Raw genomic sequence first — 18,796 nt, forward strand, 5'->3', positions numbered from 1 at the left:
TAAATTTTGATTATATAATTTTCATTTTCAAATAACACATTCTTAAAACAATTTCACCAATGCTTTTTGACGTTCAAATTGGCATAACATTGCGCGCGCATGGACACCAGCTACTCTGCATGGTTCGGACTAACATTTCGCTTCACTTTTGATTCTTGTTTAAACTGACGGAATGTCTCTCCCCTTCTCTTTTGCGCAGATTTTCTATCTTTTCTACACATTTTCTTTATTTTTACAGCAAGATTAATGCTTTATTCGTTAACAACCGCTCTCAACGCACGGACATTAAAAGTGATTTTTTTTTCTTTTGCGTTGAGACCTCGAGCGGTAAGAGCTCTGCGCTGGGATGACATGATTTGCCATGGAAACTGTCAGAGGAAGACGCGAGGGCCATCGCTGTGCCCGCTGGGTAGGCGTTAAGATGCCCTCTCAAGGATCATTGTAGAGTGACACGAGCTCTCTCAACCTTGCTTTCCATAATTATGATGGCCCAGAAAGAAGGCGAGACGCCGCGAGATTACACCACAAAAAGGATTTCATTTTCTTAGTAAGGTATGTGACGATCATTCTCGCTTCACTTACTCAGTTGGCAAGAGGAATCTATTTCAAATAAGTCAGACAGAGCCTGTCAATGTAGAGTGTCAAGACTGGTGCGCACAGTAGTGTGAATCAGTGATTTGAATCAGTGGAGTGAATCAGTAGTCTAAAACAGTGACTTGAATCAGTGGGGTGAACCAGGTGTCTGTTCTCCATTACAGGCGAAATTCCTCTTTGAAAATAAAACAACGTGAGATGAAATGTGAGTGTGATGTGTTTGAGTTGTCTTGGCAGAGCTAGACCTTTTTTTCTCTACAGTATTAATATCAGCACCTGGACCAGACCGAACTTCCAAACCCACAATGTCCTGTAGCCGGATCACCAGTAACCCAGATCAGACTGTGGAACTCTCCGTGGTGGTACCGCCGGAACCAAGCCAGACAGTGTCAGGTAGAGCCGGGGTGGCAGTGAGGAACTCTGGCTGCTGCCTCTGGCTCCCACATTTCATGCGTCTGACCTTTGAACCCGCGTCCTTGGAGAGGCTGTATCAGATTTACTTCTTACGACAGCGTCAGGAAACTCTCCTCGTGTTGGCGCTTTTCGCCGCTCTTTTTAATGGCTACATCATCATCATGTGTGCTGTGCTGTACTCAGAGGACAAGCTGGCCACGGTCGTCACGGCGGCGGTGGGCCTGGCAGCGGACGTGGCTTTTTTTGGACTCTCGAGGCTACGGCTGATACCTGACGTAGTCTCCCGTCGGATCATTCCCTACGTACTGTGGCTGTTGATCACTGCGCACGTGCTGTGTTACCTGGGTCTGAACTTCAACGGGTTTTATCACGCCTGTGACTCTGTCGGCTGGCAAACCTTCTTCAGTTTCTCGTTCTTCCTCACCCTGCCTCTTCCTCTCCCCACCATCATCATCCTCACTGCACTCACCTGCTCCGCGCACACAATCATGGTCGGAGTTAGTACTGCACAAACACACCAGGTCACTCTGCAGGGAACAATGCTAGTCCGACAGGTAAGGATGTAGTCTCTCTCTCTCTCTCTCTCTCTCTCTTTCCTTACCCCGCCCCAACACACACACACATACACAGAGAGAGAGAGAGAGAGAACAAAATGTTCTCTCCTGACACTGGGTTATGTGCCGGCTGTGACCGGTTAATTCTTTGACTGTGTAGTTTGTATGACTGACTGTTTAATGTCATAGTTTGTCTGCTGTGATTGGGTGATGTCATCTCTGTGTGTTTACTGATTAATCAGTATTATGACTGTGAGTGTGGTGCTGGGGTAAACCCAGCTGAAGTCTGTAGGGGTCTGAGAGGAATTTCTGGCCCTCGCTATAGAAGCATCATGGAGACTGTCTCTTAGCAACCCCAGGCTCTATAATCCCTTCTCGTATGAACCTGTTTTTTTCCTTTGTTTGTTTTTTTTTTTTGAAGTCGACTGTATAACTTTATGTGTTTAGTCACTGCAGAGACTATGAGGTTCAGGACATTTATTGTGACCTCTCTCTCTCGTACGTGCGCGCGCTCACACACACACACACACACTGACTTTCCGACTTCTTTCCCCTCTCCCCCCCCTGTGTCTAGCTGTTTGCTAATGTGATGCTGTATTTGGGGGCCATGACAGTGGGAGTGATGTCGTATTTCATGTCCGATCGTAAGTACCGCACAGCGTTCCTGGAGGCGCGACAGAGTTTGGAAGTCAGCATCACTCTGGAGGAACAGAGTCAGCAACAGGTAAACACACACACACACCTGCTCTCTGTGACTCTTTTTGAGGATGGTGCGTGCGTGCGTGCGTGTATGTGTGTGTTAGGCAGTAACTGGAATAATGAGGCCTGGTATGTGGCTCAGGTGTGCTGGTACCTTTTACTTGAGTGCGTGTGTTTGTGTCTGTGTGTGTATGTGGCCACAGCTAGCAACAGGCCATGCTGTAATGAGCTGATGTTTTCATCTCCTCTCAGCTAATCAACTAATGAACACACACATTTCACACAGTTGTCATTCTAATAGATTCTACTAGTCATTATGAAGACACACACACATGCTGACACACACATAAAAGGTTGCCTTGTACCGCACTGAGATGTAGGTCAAGAGATAAACTGGACAGCAGAATGATGGGCAGGTAACGAACTCAGTCATCAGTAAAAACCAATCAGAGGGTTGAGAAGAGTTTTATATTGACAGAAATGTTTTTGAATCAGGAGTGAGTTTAACAGCAGTGACACAAGACTCGTATGGTTATATCTGGTCACATCCACTGTCATCTTGTGTCGCGGAATAGTAGTGTGGATCTGGAATATTCTGTGAGAGGTTCTTCTTGATTTAGTCCTTCCGTTTTCACTTCTCATTCACAATAGATCAGTCTGTCCCTCTCTTTCTCTCTTTCTTTCTTTCTCTCTCTCTCCCTCTTTTTCTCTCTCTCTCTCTCTCTCTCTCTCCCTCTCTCAGAATGAACTGAGATTTCTTGAGCACTCTGTCAACACATTGTCCCAATGGAGTGTTCAGTGTGTGTGTGTGTGTGTGTGTGCGCGTGAGGCACTATGTTTTCTCCTGCCGTTTTTCTCCCCTCTTTGCTCCCTCTCTTCTTGTCATTTTTTTTTCTCTGTGGTGCTGCTGACTGACTCTGGGCTCGAGAGATGCTCGCAAACTCCCATAATGCCGCAGTGGTAGGGGGCTGCTGGGAGACAGGTGCAGCCAGCCAATCAGAGCGTAGCCAGCTGTTGCAGCTCACCATGACAATCAGACTCCAGAGGAAAACGTGCTCTGTAATCACAGTCCCAAATCCCAGCACCCCCTTTTTGTCACTCTTTCCATTCTTCTGTCTCTCTCTCTGTCTCTCTCCCGTTTTCTCTTTCCTTCTCTTACACCCTCTGTCTTTGTCTGTGCTTTTCTTTTGTCTCGCATTCTTTCACCTCTGCTTCCCTCTCTGCCTCTTCCCATGTCATTTGACTTAGTCCATGCCTCCATTTCTTTCTCTCTGTCTCCCTTTTTTCTGCACTGATATTTCTCTCTCTTTATGTCTCGCTACACACCTGTGTCCTCCAGTTCACCTCCTCTCTCCTGTCTTCACTCTCTCTCTACATGTGTTTCTTTCTGTTCTCCTCCCTACAGAACCATTACCAATACAGTATCACCACACACACACACACACACACACACACACACTTCACCTCTTTTCGCAGTGCTGCGTTCTCTTTTTCAAACTCTCACTCTCCTGATAAGAAAACAAACAGCAGTCAGACATGACATGTCAGGAGTGCTCTTCAAAAAACATGTTTTGTTCAGTTGTTGTTGTTGTTGTTGTTGTTTTTAATCTGAAAACAGGATTTATCTCTGGAGCATTCTCAGTCAAGGGGGTATCTGAGAGACGCGGCAGCAACCCCTTTCCTCTTCCTGCCCTCGCTAATTTTCCTCCCTCTTTTTTCTGGTGAATTTTGTGAGAAACCACATTAAACCAGAGTTCACTGACACCACACTTAAATGACATGTTAAACAGCCCTGACATTTCCCATCAGTCTCCCCTCAGCGTCGTAAACACCCTTAAACAGGGTCTTCCCTCAAGCCTCTGACAAGCCTCTGTTGTCTGTCTGGCCTGGCACTGCCATAAAAAGTGGAGAGGTGGGATTAAGTGTCTTGTTAAGTGTGTGTGTGTGTGTGTGTGTGTGTGTTTGTTTGTTTTCATGCATTGTTTAGTTCTTTTTTCCCTCCTACACATACACACACACACACACACACACACACACACACACACATGAAACACACAGTCTTTTCTGTAAGTGTGTGTGTCACACTGTTGTGTGTGTGCGTGTGTGTGTGTGTGTACGTGTAGGAGGAGTTGTTGCTGTCCATCTTGCCGAAGCACATAGCAGACGAGATGCTTCAGGGCATGAAGCAATCAGCCAATCAGAAAAAAGCTCAACAGTTCAACACCATGTATATGTATCGCCATGAGAACGTCAGGTCTGTTACCATGGAAATGCCCCAATAGCCACGCATTTAACTCACAGGTTACCGTAAACACACCCATTTACAGGACTTGTTGTTGTTTAATGGACTTGTATGCAGGTTACTCTGTACACGCATGAGTTAACACACAGAGGTCATTGTAGAGACACCCCTTACAGCCATTCCAGCTGCATTACCACAGAGATATCAATGGACTAACAAGCATTACCATAGAAAGGCTTCTACAGTTAACATACCTACAGTCAAGTTACCATGAAAACACAGATGAAGCTTTGCCACAGAGATGATCAAAATGACTGATTAGCCTCCCTACCTCTCCCTCCTTTTTTGTCTCTCTCTCCCTTTCTCTCTCATACACTCTCTCTCTCTCTCATACACACACTCTCTCTCTCTCTGTCTCTCTGTAGTATCCTGTTTGCAGACATTGTTGGTTTTACTCAGTTGTCATCAGCCTGCAGTGCTCAGGAACTCGTCAAACTGCTCAATGAACTCTTCGCTCGCTTCGATAAACTCGCTGCCGTGAGTCACACGCACACACATGCATGCTCACATACACACACACACAAACACACGCATGCTCACATATGCACACATTCATGCGCGCCCACAGACGCACACAAGCACATACACACAGACTCAACCACATATACACATACACATGCACTCATGCAAGTGCTCTTAGCTGCCTGCCATGTTGAACAAAGAACCTAATCCAAGATGTGTGACCCCTGACCCCTGAGATGAGAGTATTGAGTCAATGGAAGTAAATGTGTGTGTGTGTGTGTGTGTGTGTGTGTGTGTGTGTGTGTGTGTGTGAATCCCGACAGAGAGATTAGATGAATGTGCTGCGTGTATAGTCATTAATGTGTGTGTGTGTGTGATGTGTTAATCCTGACAGCGAAATGAGATGAGTGTTGAGTGTATGATTTTAAACGTGTGTGTGTGTGTGTGTGTGTGTCTGTCTGTCTGTCTGTCTGTGAGCAGCAACACCACCAGCTGCGCATTAAGATCCTGGGAGACTGTTATTACTGTATCTGTGGCCTGCCAGACTTTAGAGAAGATCATGCAGTGTGCTCCATCATGATGGGACTGTCCATGGTGGAGGCCATCTCGTGAGTGTACACACACACACACACACACACACACACACACACACACACACACACACACTCCTGCTTACATACACATTCACAAACAGACAGTTCTCTTATTAAATTTTGTCTTTGGAGTTCTTAAATATCTCAAGATCACTGTTTGCATATTTCTCTCACATCACCTATACTTAGTCTCACATAATAAATGTGTGTCTGGGCTTTACATGCATGTTCAGGGAGTGGTCAAATCTGCAAGTGTGGTTTCAGGTGCGCTCATTGGGGGCTAGGGTCAGGGCTGGATTTAGTCATTTTGGGGCCTAAGGCAAACACAGGCATGAGGTCCTCCACATCCCTTGTTCTCCCCCTCTTTCAATTAAGGCTGTCACTAATGGCTCTTTTTCTATCGATTAATCTACCGACTGTTTTACTGATTAGTTGATCAATCTAGAGTAGCGCCTGTGTGTTTTCTCTTCAGGTGCTCATGCATAGTGCGAGTGCAGCTGTGGTATGCCATCAAAGCTTTGCACACTGTACAAACCACCTTGTGTTTTGTGATAGTGTGAGGTACTCCCATACTTCTGAAGCCTTGAGTCTTTGGAAACTTTTACACTGAACCTCTTTCGCAACCATGTCGTCTGTGCTACAGCCGCCATGATTTTTTAAAACTGTAGTGTTGACTGGAGCCAAAAACGACCGAAGTGATGCACGCAGCAATTTACATAGTGATATTGAAGAAAAACATTTGTTCGAATGAATTGAAGCGTTTTAGAAATCAAACATTTGTTCACTTTTTCGCCTCCTTGGTACTACCAAAGAGGTGAAAAGTGAACAAATTAGCAGTTATTAACACATAGCTTTGTTGAATACTCGATTCTGATTGGTCAGTTAAGGCATTCTACAGCCTGTTATTTCTGAATAGCGGACTGCTGCTATGAATAACAGACAGTTGCCTATGAGAGACCTATTTTTTTTTTAGCGGAAGCAGTAAAATCATTTTTTAAACCAATAAAATAATTTTTCCCTCAATATTTTGTGTCAAGTTACTGATTTCTTTACTAAGTTCTGCTTTGGTTCGGGGTCCTGCTTCACCCTGTCGGGGTTTATTTGCACTAATGACAGGCTCGCTGTACATTATCCCTTACATAACAGTTCTGATTGAAAGTTTACACGAGTTGGCTACTGTCTTCCAGATTCATTTCCACAGATGCGCAAAAAGATCATGGAATATTCCAATGTAGTTAGAACTGGTGGCGGGTCTGAGACACTCATGAATTAGGTGTTCTGATGGCATTTTAGCGTATGGATTTTTAGAAAGACATAATTAATTAGCGAAAATTTAAAAAAAAAAAAAAACTGTCTTAACCATAAGATTAGGAGGCGTTTTATGGGGCCCATGGTAGCTTTGGGCCTAAGGCAATTGGCGACCCTTGTCTAATGGTAAAGTCTGCCTCTGGCTAGGGTTAAACGTTGACTGACTCCACCCCTACACTGTCTATGTGGTTAGGTACACCCATTTAGAAGGTGGAGTTAGGTCTTGATTGACTCCACCCCCATGTTGTCCGTTTGGTCAGATATGCTCATTGAGGGGCAGAGTTAAAGCCTGACTGACTCCACCCCCATGGTGTCTGTGTTGTCAGGTATGTGCGTGAGAAGACGAAGACAGACGTAGACATGCGTGTGGGTGTGCACACGGGCACAGTGTTGGGCGGAGTCCTGGGGCAAAAACGCTGGCAATTTGATGTCTGGTCCACCGATGTCACTGTCGCAAACAAAATGGAATCCGGTGGCATTCCGGGGTGAGCCGACTTATCCCAGACAGAGTTGTTGCCAATCCAACCAGTCCAGATTACCATAGGGTTACCATTCAATCCAGATAGCAAAATCTAGTTTCCCCAGTTTTCCACCTGGGTCTTTTAATTGTTATTTTCTCTTCACACACTGTTGTTTTTGATGACTGTGTACATTAGTGTCAGTCCTGTAACCTCTGACCTCTGTGTGTGATGATGGTGGGTGCCTAGGCGTGTGCACATTTCCCAGAGTACCATGGAGTGCTTGCATGGTGAGTTTGAGCTGGAGCCGGGGAATGGCGGAGAGCGCTGTGAGTACTTGCTGGAGAAAGGCATCGAAACTTACCTGGTGCTCGTTCCCAAGGCAACCACAACAGAGAACGGAGTCACCAACGGTGCGGTGAGTGTTGTCTCGCAGTGACATCAGCATGTGTAGTATAAGATCTGAGAGACAATCCAGTAATCTGTCTCAAAATATTCTGACTTTAAGAGTTCCTTCTCTCTCTCTCTCTCCCCCCTCTCTCTCTCACTCACACACACACACACACACTCTCTCTCTCTCTCTCTCTCTCTCTCTCTCTCTCTCTCTCTCTCTCTCTCTCTCTCTCTCTCTCTCTCATTTTCAGCTAGTCAACACTAAAGAGACCAGTGGGAATGTTTGTTCAGTACAAAGGACTGCCGAGCCTACAAACCAGGCAGATGCACAGGTGAGCTGATTCTCTCTCTCTCTCTCTCTCTCTCTCTCTCTCTCTCTTTCTCTCTCTCAGAATGTTATATCTTGACCTTCATTTATAAAACCACAAGCTTTTTTCTCTTCTCTTCTCTTCTCTTCTCTTCTCTTCTCTTCTCTTCTCTTCTCTTCTTGTCTCTATAGATACTGTGTCTGCCAAACATGGAGAATGGAGGAATGGACTCCAAAGAGAATGAGCAAGAACTGAACCGACTACTGAATAAAGCCTTGCTGGAAAGAGAGGCAGAGGAGACGTGAGCATGGAGAAAGAGAGAGAGAGAGAGAGAAAGAGAGAGAGAGAGAATGAATGAGCGAGACATTTTTATGAATTGTGAAATGTGCATAAGAGTTTGTATGATGACACAGAGCATCTAATCATACACATTTCTCTCTCTCTCTTTCTCTCTGTCTCTCACAGACTGAAAGAAAACAGGACTAACCCTCTCTCTCTCCGTTTTCTGGACCCTGAGCTGGAGTCTCGTTACTCGTCGGAGAAAGAGAGGCAGACTGGTGTGGCATTCAGCTGCAGCTGTGTAGCTTTACTCTTCACCTCTGCCATGGAGGTGCTCATAGACCCACTGTAAGTCTTCACAGTGCCACAGCCTATTCACAACATCAAAACAAAACAGTATTGTTGTTGTTATTGTTGTTGTTGTTGTTGTACAGATGTCAAAAACAACATCATGTATGAAACAATAAACTCTGGAGATGTTCTTAGACCTGTAGACAGTTCAAACACATCAATGTAATGACAACATCTATAGCACATATATTAAACATTCATAAACATATTCAACTTATTTACAATATTTATAGAATATCTAAAGCACTTAAATTCATCCCTAGATAACACATGTACAAACATAAGTAATTACACTGGCTGTTGGGGATCATATTCTTTACTGTATATAGCCCCTGCACTTTCCTCTAACTGGCTAACTTCCTGTGTTCCTGTGTCTGATTGGCTGGTTTTCTTTGTCCTTGTCTCTGATAGGCTGATAGTGAACTATGTGACCTTGGTTGTTGGGGAGGCACTGCTGCTCATTCTCACTGTCTGCTCCCTGGCGGCCATTTTCCCTCGGGTGAGTAATTATAGCTGACGATGATGAGGAGGAGGAGGATAATGATGAGGAAAAGGATGGAGTAAGAGGAGGAGAATGATAATGAAGCTGAAGATAATGATCACAATGACAGTGATGATGATGATGATGATGATGATAATGATCACAGTGACAGTGCTGATGATGATGATGATGATGATGCTGATGATGATGATGATGATGATGATGATGATGCATTGCAGGTCTTCTCTAAAAAGCTGGTGTCATTTTCTTTGTGGATCGATCGGACACGCTGGGCACGCAACACCTGGGCAATGGCGGCCATCTTTGTGCTGACGATGGCAGAGGTGGCAGACATGGTGAGGATCTTTCCTCTCCTCCGTCATGCGTGTGTGTGTGTGTGTGTGTGTGTAATGTGTGTGTGTTTCAGGTTTCTGTTGTTTGTATTGTTATTAACCTCCCCTGTGGTTTTCTTTGGAAGAGGTGTATCTGTGTGTTCTTCTGTCTGTCGGCTCATTTGGCAGCACCTCAGGGACACTGTCACACACGCACGCACACACACACACGCAGAGCTTTGAGAAAGTTTCCTCAGACTGACTCATCGTATATCTGGGAGGTCTTGACTGTGACTGAGGTTTCTGTCACGCAGAGCAGACTGTATATGATTCACCCACACTAGTACTGCCGTTAGGATGTTAGGAAAACACCTCATACAGAGGCTGTTTCAGTTTGTCTGATGAGGTACTCATTCATTCCTCTGAATGCTGGACGGCAGAAACGTTTTATTAACATTGTGATGACTTGCCTGTTGCCTTGTAACTTCCTATCAGTGAAAGTCAGTGAGCTGTCCCCACACTCCAGGCTTATATAGGCTGAACTGAGCGCTTCCAGCCTCACTCTGGTTTTTAATCCTTCCTCACTGTATGAAATATGCTGTGAGTGGGTGAGAGGTTTGGGAAAACCATCTACTGTTGGACTGAAATAGAGGAATGGGATTCTTTTATGCACTGCTTAGTCAACATCATGTGCAAGCTATTTAAAAAGAGGGTATGTATGCCGAAGACTCTTCAGTGACCAAACTAAAACACCCCAGTCGTCTAAAGCTGGCAGTGGGCTCAGGAGTGTTCAGAGAAGCGAGAACTCTGACAGATGGCAGCAGAGCGGGTTGGCAGGACGGCGTAAAGGTCCTAAAACAAACAGCAGTAATTACAGACAGACTGTTCGCATCAACTCCTTGTCCAAGTTTCTCAGTGTGTTTTTTGGCTCAGTGTGTTTTTGGCATTTTATTTATTTATTTGTTTGTTTGCTTATTTATTTATTTATTTATTTATTCTCAGTGTGCCTAAAAGATGAGTCTTAGTCTTATCCTCATATGGCCAACTTCTTTTTTATTTGGAAACAGTGTTTTTCGCAAACAGAGACAGGACTTTGAGGGGTTTTTTTTTAAACATAATAAAATAAAAATGTGAAATTTAAGAGTCTGGGTCTAAAAAAAAAGATACTATACACTATACTATACACAGCCAGCGTATTAGGTTCACACATCTAGTATTGAGTCAGATGCATGAGCTCTTTGGGACTTGGGTTCTGTAAAGTGCTCCTCCATAGGGATGTTGTCTTGTGCTGACATGGTGGTGTCATGCAGTTGCTTTAAATTTACAAGACTGTATCTAAACCTAACCCTAACCCTGGAAACTAGGGCCGGAAACCATGATAAGGCCAACATGGAAGAATGCCAGCAAGCTGATTGTGGCATAATTCAGAGGGTGTATAATGATCAAGGACACATGGCCACTGTAGAAGCACAATGGCATGTCAGTAACTGAGGGTCTGCTAAACAAAGCACTGTCAGTCAAAACTGCAAAAAGAAGCAGAGGCCAAATGAATAAATGCCCTCCTCTCCAAAGAACCATCATGCTCTCAGTTAGAGCACAATAAGACACCAAGATACCACACTGTAGATCCACAGAGGGCTGAACATGAACAGCACTTGAAGAGCATATGGAAGAAAGAATCATCGCATAACAGCTGAGCTCAGTGGCGGAGAGACCTGGAAACAGAATACTGCAGTCTCTCAGAGCAGGCAACAGACATCCTCACAACAGCAGATGTCCCACATATGGGTCACAAACATGAAGAACTGGGTTCCACCAGGGCCTGACATGATCCAGACCCACTGGCTATTGAAGCTAATAGCTCTGCACCCTGACTTAACAGAATGAATGAACAGACTGCTAGCAACAGGCTGACTAAAGCCCAATTTACACTTCTGCGTCGAATGTACGTATGTCAGGTACGTAGCCTGACGCGCACCTCCCTAGAAATGTAACTACGCGTCGCTGCACACCACAACAACTGTGATTGGTCCGCTCGGTAGGATCACTCTCCTTCTGCTCAATCGGTTCAATGGTCATATACATCATCTGCCCCGATGTCTTCTCTCTTTTCTGTGTTGCAGTAATTTCAGTAAAAGTAACTGTTGTTCAACATTTATTAGCTCCAACTCAAGCATGATCCACTCAGTTTCAGTCACGATTGAAAATTTTCGGCAAAATGGCGAACTGAACGCATATTATTTTGAAAGCTCCGTTTGTTTGACCCCCAAAGTCTGGACACTAGTTATTCATTTGAATGCAAAATTGTTTTACAGATATTGTTGTCTGAGGACTTAATTCTGACTTTTTATTTAATATTAATCCATCGTTTGTAATGCACGAGGAAATCAACACAGTGGCTTAGAAATCCCACCGCAAACTATCGTTTTGGCGATGTAATTACAGAGCGACACAGACACACCAACACACAAGTATAAATGCTCACAATGGCGTAGAGCCACTCGCATAGGCTACGGCGTAGACTCCGCAAAGAGCCTACGCAGAAGTATAAATCAGCCTTAAGGTACAATGGTACCTGTCATGAAAGTCCCAGATAAGGGACCAGCACCATTCAACTAGTGACCAATAACATGACTATGTACAACATGGAAGCTCCCGTTGGGCATCATAGCCACTAAGCTGAATGCCCTGGATGGAACTGGAAACAACACCAGAGGCTCCAGATACCAGCTACTGGTAGATAGAGCCATGCACCAAGACTCCAAGACCAGGCAGATGAACTTGAGCATTTCCTGGACCACTCACAAGAAACCATGCAACTCAATACAACATTAGAAGAAGTTAACTCAAAGACAGTTGTCCCAGTGGCAAACAAATGTGGTAGAAACTCAGGAGATGCACTATTCCTCACTGTTGTTCTGGATAGGCCTGAACCCCTTCAGTCAGATCATCACTAAGAATGGCTATGTATACATGTTCAACAGTGGAGCTACCACCAAGAGCCCCCTGTACATGAATAACAACAAGCTGTATGCCAAGACTGACAAAGACATTGACTCACCGATCCAATTGACCAGGCTCTCCAGCAAGGATATCAGGATGTTTTCCAGGATGGAGGAGTGTGGTTGGATGACAGTAAAAAGAGGGAAAAGGATGAGGACAGAGGGAGGCCACTTAATAGACTTAAACAAATACCTGGGGATCCTCAATAACACAGGAACCATGGGACAGGAACTAGAAAGACAGTAACACCCAAGCACCCTCACAGAGTAAGACAGGTCCTGAACAGACAGCTGAAAGGAAAGAATGATCAAAGTCATCAACACATTCCCCTATGCCAGTCATCAGATACACAGCTATCATGACAAGCTAGCCAAGGAAGGAAATGGAAGCTACCATTGAAAAGACCCCCGAAACTCCTCAGAATGCACGGAGCGCTCCATCCAGAGCTCTGTAACATCCAGAGACTGTACATCGGTTGGAAGGAAGGTGGGAGAGGCCAATAAAGTCTCACGATCTCTTTTTTGAATGATACATGAAACGTCCATGAGTTTATCCAAGCAATGGCCCCAAAGGATGAGCTGCGAAGAGAATGCCTCAAAACAGACAGGGGATGTGGCTGGTGTGGAGAATGCCTCAAACAGACAGAGGATGTGGGTGGTGTGGAGAATGCCTCAAACAGACGGAGGATGTGGGTAATGTGGAGAATGCCTCAAACAGACGGAGGATGTGGGTAATGTGGAAGCAGAGAAGGTGCCATGGCAGGATAAGTCCGTCCATGGAATGTACCACTGATAGATAGCAGTGACATGGTGAGGTCCTACCAGTGTTTGAAAAGGACAGAACTGAAGGACATCACAGAGACACTAATCATGACAGCACAAGAACAAGCGCTCAGCACCAGATCAATGAAAACCGGGGTGTGCCACATCAGACACGACCCAAGGTGCAGACTGTGCAAAGAAGTCTTGAGACGGTCAGGTAAATAATAGTGGGCGGCAAGGTACAGGCAAAACCAACATACACTGAAGCACAACCAAGTCGCAGGGATCATATACAGGAGGATACACAAGAATCATGAGTTGGGTGCTCCCAAGTCAGAATGGAAGGGGAACAACAGAGCTAAGATCCCCTAGGCCTTTCAGATCTGGTCAGGTAAACAAGTAATGGCTAACCAACCAGGTGCAGTTGTAATGGATAAGAGGCAGAAAACAGCAGTGGAGGTAGATCTGGCAATCCAAAGTGATAACACCAAACAGAAGGAATGCAAGAAACCGGAGAAATACCAGGAGCTGAAGGGAGGTGAGAACCGAGGTTGTCCCATTGCTGATGGGAGCAATGGGGGCTGTGACTCCTAAGCTGGAAACTGAGCTAAACACATCGCAGTAATGACAATATTAATCTTAGTCTAGAAGAGCGCAAACCTAGGAACAGGAAAAATACTGTGCCACACACTAAAACTCCCAGACCTGCGGTAGACGGCCCAAGTCTGAGGTATATACCACCCAAAAGAAACAGCACAGAACACCAGTCATCTTTAAACAATGGCAACTATATTGGTTCTATTCAAACAGAATCCTTAAACTGCAAACACTGAAAACATTCACTGATTGACTCAGTGCAGTTTTTTTCCTTTTTTGTTCTTTATCTCCTTTTCTGTCGATTTAGTCATGGCCAACTCCCTCGTAACTCTGCTCCATGAGCACACACCTCCCACGCTGACTGGGGAGGTAATAGAGGGAATAAACCACCACATGCCTCCGCAGGTACATCTGGAGTCATCGTTGGTCTCTGTGGTCTCCGTGGTGTTGGGCTGGCGTCTTTTCCGTTACACCATCCGAGCACTAGTCCCTACTTGTATTTTTTTTTCACGACACTCCTGAGCTGTGCTTCATCTCTGTGTGTCCTGATGTTGAAAATTTTGACGGCAAGTTATGGCATCTGTTTTTTTCTGAAGCTGAAGTTCTATGCTCGTTTCACAGTAACATTACATTACATCACTCTGACGAAGTTGCATGTTGTTTTTGTTTGTTTGTGTCTATAGCTGAGCTGTGTGCAACCACCGGTCTTGCTGTTGAACAGTAGTAGCTCTGGGTTGACTCTGCAGTGGCTGGGAGATGGCGGCTGCGCTGAGAACCCTAAACATTACAGCTTCATGGCTGTGCTGTCGCTCGTGGCAACCACCATGCTAGTGCAGGCCAGCCACGTTGTCAAGCTCGGCCTCATGCTGTTGGTCACCGTAGCAACCGGCGCTGTCAACATTTACAGCTGGCGGGACATTTATGACGTCTATGACTTCATACGTTACTTGGACTATAGGTGAGTTATGAGTCTGATCATAATACGCAGAGTCCAGGCATACTTATACTGTTATGAATGAAACAGTCGAGTCACCAAAACATTTATATCAGTAAATAGTTTTGTCACTAAAACATTTGTCACAAAAACACTCATATCAAATCATCTTTCTTAAAAAAAAACTATCAGAATGTTTACATAAACACACAGGGTTTCTGGTCATACTACTACTACTACTATAACTACTACTACTAATACTACTACTACTGCTACTACTACTAATAGCTGGGTGTTACGGTTGTGCAGAGGTAAATGAGACTGTGTGTCTAGTTGAGATGAGTAGAGTTATTGTCTAGGTAAGACTATGAGTCTGTGCTTATTGGCCCAAATCGCAATAATGCTGCAGGCTGGACAGGGACTCTGAACAGGTCCTCCACTCTGCCAATACACTGGCATGGAGACCGACTGGGGAAGGTGGGAAGAACTGGTGGCTGATTTCTATTAGAGGATACATGTGCTAGTGTTTACTGCATTGACGCAGGCGTTGTGCCTTGATGCAGACTGGGTGTAGCACGGGGAATTGGACATTCCAAATTACGTAAAAAAAGGGTAACACCCCCCTGTCCCCATCCCCCGAAGAACCATATAGCTAAAGATATTAATAACAGTGCGTATATCCTACTGAATGTAGAAGAAAAAACAAGACAAAGCATCCATTAGCTCTGTAAAGTGAATCACAACGTGTAGAGAATCTGCCATGAAATATGCTTATAATCTGTGTACAACTGAAGAGCAGTGATGATGCAGAACTGACTGTACAGTGTGTCTCTGCAGGGCTTCTGTAGTTCCCTCAAAATACCTGATGACTGTGATGATCATCGTCATGACGATCAGCTTCTACTACTTTGCCCGACATGTATGTCAAAAATAAACAAACAAATGCACACACGTGCTTACACACACAGAGGTTTAATTTCATATCTTAATGAAGAATTCCCATTGACTTCCTCTTTATTGTGACTAAAGAGTAATAACCTGACCCTAACCCTAATCCTAATTATAACCTTAACCCTAACCAAAGAACTGTTTTGACACTTTTTATTTTCCAAGTGACATTGTGTTTTAGAAAACTGCATTTAAAATTGTGGGAACCAGCAAAACCATCATTTGGCAGACGTTTGTCTCGTCATGGGGACATTTGGTCCACAGACACACGCACACACACACACACACACACACACACACACACACACCACCTTAGTCTCACACACTCACACAGTCTCTCATCATTAAGTCTTCTCTCTGTCTCTCTCTCTCTCTTTCTCTCTCTCACACACATACACACACACACACACACACACACCCAGGTGGAGAGGCAGTCGCGGAAGCTGTTTCTGTGGAGGGTTGAGGTCCATGGTCAGAAGGAGAGGGTGTATGAGATGAGGATGTATAACGAGGCTCTGGTCACCAACATGCTCCCTGAACATGTCGCTAAACACTTCTTAGGCTCCAAGAAACGAGATGAGGTACCATAGAGAGACGCTTAATGACACAGATGTGAACGAATGTGTGTGCGTGTGTGTGTGCATGTGTATGTATGTGTGTGTGTGTGAGAGAGAGAGAGAGAGAATGAGTAGGATAAGACTAACTGTTTGTGTGTGTCCTGTAGGAGCTGTATAGCCAGTCATACGATGAGATTGGAGTGATGTTTGCCTCCATTCCAAACTTCTCTGATTTCTACACTGAGGAGAGCATCAATAATGGGGGGATTGAGTGTCTTCGGATCCTCAATGAGATCATCTCCGACTTTGACAGTGTGAGTGTGTGTGTGGATGTCCCCACATGTGTGAGCATTTCCAGTAATAATCAGTGCTCTTTTGTGCAAAGTGTGTTCTGCTGTTCTGATTACCTGTGTGTGTGTGTGTGTGTGTGTGTGTGTGTGTAGCTCCTGGATCGTCCAGAGTTTCGTTGTATAACTAAGATCAAAACCATTGGCAGTACCTACATGGCAGCATCAGGGGTCACTCCTGAGAGCAACACTAATGGATACAGCAGCATGAAGGTCTGACTCACAACACTCAGAGACGATATGAACCTCTCATTCAGATTCACATTCACATTCACATTCCATTTCACTTTCACGTTTACATTTACATTCACATTCACATTCACATTTAAATCCACATCATTACTTAAAATATTTAGGTTTACATAAAATGTTTAGATAAGCAACATGAATACAAATACAATTTTACAACTTTGAGTAATTCTCCATGGCTGACAGCCAGAGATTCCTGAGGTAAACAACAGTACAGACACAGACACAGACCTTGCAAAATAACATCTTGATGATGATGATGATAATGATGATGACGACAACGACAATGATGATGATGATGATGATGATGATGACAAAGATGATGATGATGATAATGATGATGATGACAATGATGCTCTGGTGTTTTACAGAAAGAGGATCAGTCTGATAAGGAGAGATGGCAGCATTTGTCTGATTTGGCTGATTTTGCACTGGCTATGAAAGTAACTCTAACAAACCTCAACAACCAGTCTTTCAACAACTTCATGCTCCGTATAGGTCAGTTTGTGTGTGTGTGTGTGTAGTGTATACATGTGTGTGTTCTCTATGCAGGGTTCCCACGGATCCTCGAAATCCTTTTAAGTTTGTGAATTTGAGAAAAAAAAATCAAGACCTTGAAAGTTTTTGAAAACAGACATAAATAGACACGGGTCATTGAAATTGCTTGAATTGATATATTTTGTGCAAAAATAGAAACTGAAGTTCCTTTGATATTTTTTTTTTTTATATATATATATAACGTTAGTAAGTAGGCTACGTTCCGCTGTCTGCGTGTGTGTCTCCTGCTGTCTGTGCGTCCTTGTTTCATGCGCCACCTGCCTTGAGAAAGTGCGATGGTCACGTGCGTGCACGAGTGGTTGAAGTCGAATGATGCAGGTTAACCAGCAGCAAGCAAGCGAGAAAGCTAACGTAACAGTAATTAACCTTGATCCGTGTCCAAACTATGCCATGTTGAGTCCTTGAATTTTAGGAAATTGGACCTAGAAGGTCCTCGAATTTGATGTTTAAGAAGGTGTGAGAACCCTGTCTATGACCTTAATAAAGGGGTGTGTGCGTTTGTGTGTACGTGTGTGTCTGTGTGCGTATGGTGTGTATGTGGTGATTACATATATGTTCCGAATAATGGGTGTGTTTTGTGCGTGTGTGTGTGTGTGTTTGTGTACATATGTTTTCTGAATAATGGGTGTGTTTTTTTGTTTTTGTGTGTGTGTGTGTGTGTGTGTGTGTGTGTGTGTGTGTGTGTGCGTGTGTTCTCTCAGGACTGAATAAGGGGGGAGTGCTGGCTGGTGTGATTGGGGCTCGAAAACCTCATTATGACATTTGGGGCAACACAGTAAATGTAGCCAGCCGTATGGAGTCCACTGGAGTAATGGGAAATATACAGGTAACACGCCCCTGTTCCACAAAACACACACACACATACACTTATACTACAAACACACACAGGCATAAAGAGACATGCACCAAGACATACACACATACGCCCACAGTCACTCTTAAACTCTCTCTCTCTAACACACACACAAACACACACACACACAGATTCCACTCAAGATGATTTAATTATTAAACCATGAACATACAGTGCATAGTGGGTTTGTCTATTTTGTACATATAAGAATTCAGTCATGATTTCATATTACAGAGTTGTTTTGTCATGTATTTTTTCAACTGGAGTGTGGTGCCCTCAGGTGGTGGAGGACTGTTACAACATCTTGAAGGAGTATGGCTTCAGGTTTGTGCGGCGAGGACCTATTTTTGTGAAGGGTAAAGGAGAACTACTCACCTTCTTTATGAAGGGAAAAGATGCACCAGTTAACAACGGGACCTCAACAGCTTTGCCACACCAAGTGCTGGAGAACTCCTGATTCA

At 44.3% G+C, this 18,796-nt stretch overlaps 1 protein-coding gene across 1 annotated transcript; it reads left to right on the forward strand.

The window, feature by feature from the left end:
* The first annotated feature begins 1,043 nt into the window (after positions 1 to 1,043).
* Positions 1,044 to 18,792, forward strand: LOC115818252 (adenylate cyclase type 3). Its single transcript, XM_075353594.1, is given in 20 exon segments — positions 1,044 to 1,562; positions 2,137 to 2,286; positions 4,385 to 4,515; positions 4,929 to 5,040; positions 5,506 to 5,633; positions 7,253 to 7,411; positions 7,634 to 7,832; positions 8,029 to 8,097; positions 8,301 to 8,386; positions 8,551 to 8,712; positions 9,127 to 9,214; positions 9,436 to 9,552; positions 14,573 to 14,847; positions 15,661 to 15,742; positions 16,194 to 16,352; positions 16,496 to 16,642; positions 16,772 to 16,888; positions 17,296 to 17,422; positions 18,184 to 18,308; positions 18,616 to 18,792. Coding segments are annotated over 20 exon segments (3,129 nt in total).
* Positions 18,793 to 18,796: the final 4 nt, after the last annotated feature.

The sequence above is a fragment of the Chanos chanos genome, chromosome 8 (genome assembly GCF_902362185.1).
Source record: "Chanos chanos chromosome 8, fChaCha1.1, whole genome shotgun sequence".
Classification (NCBI taxonomy): Eukaryota; Metazoa; Chordata; class Actinopteri; order Gonorynchiformes; family Chanidae; genus Chanos; species Chanos chanos.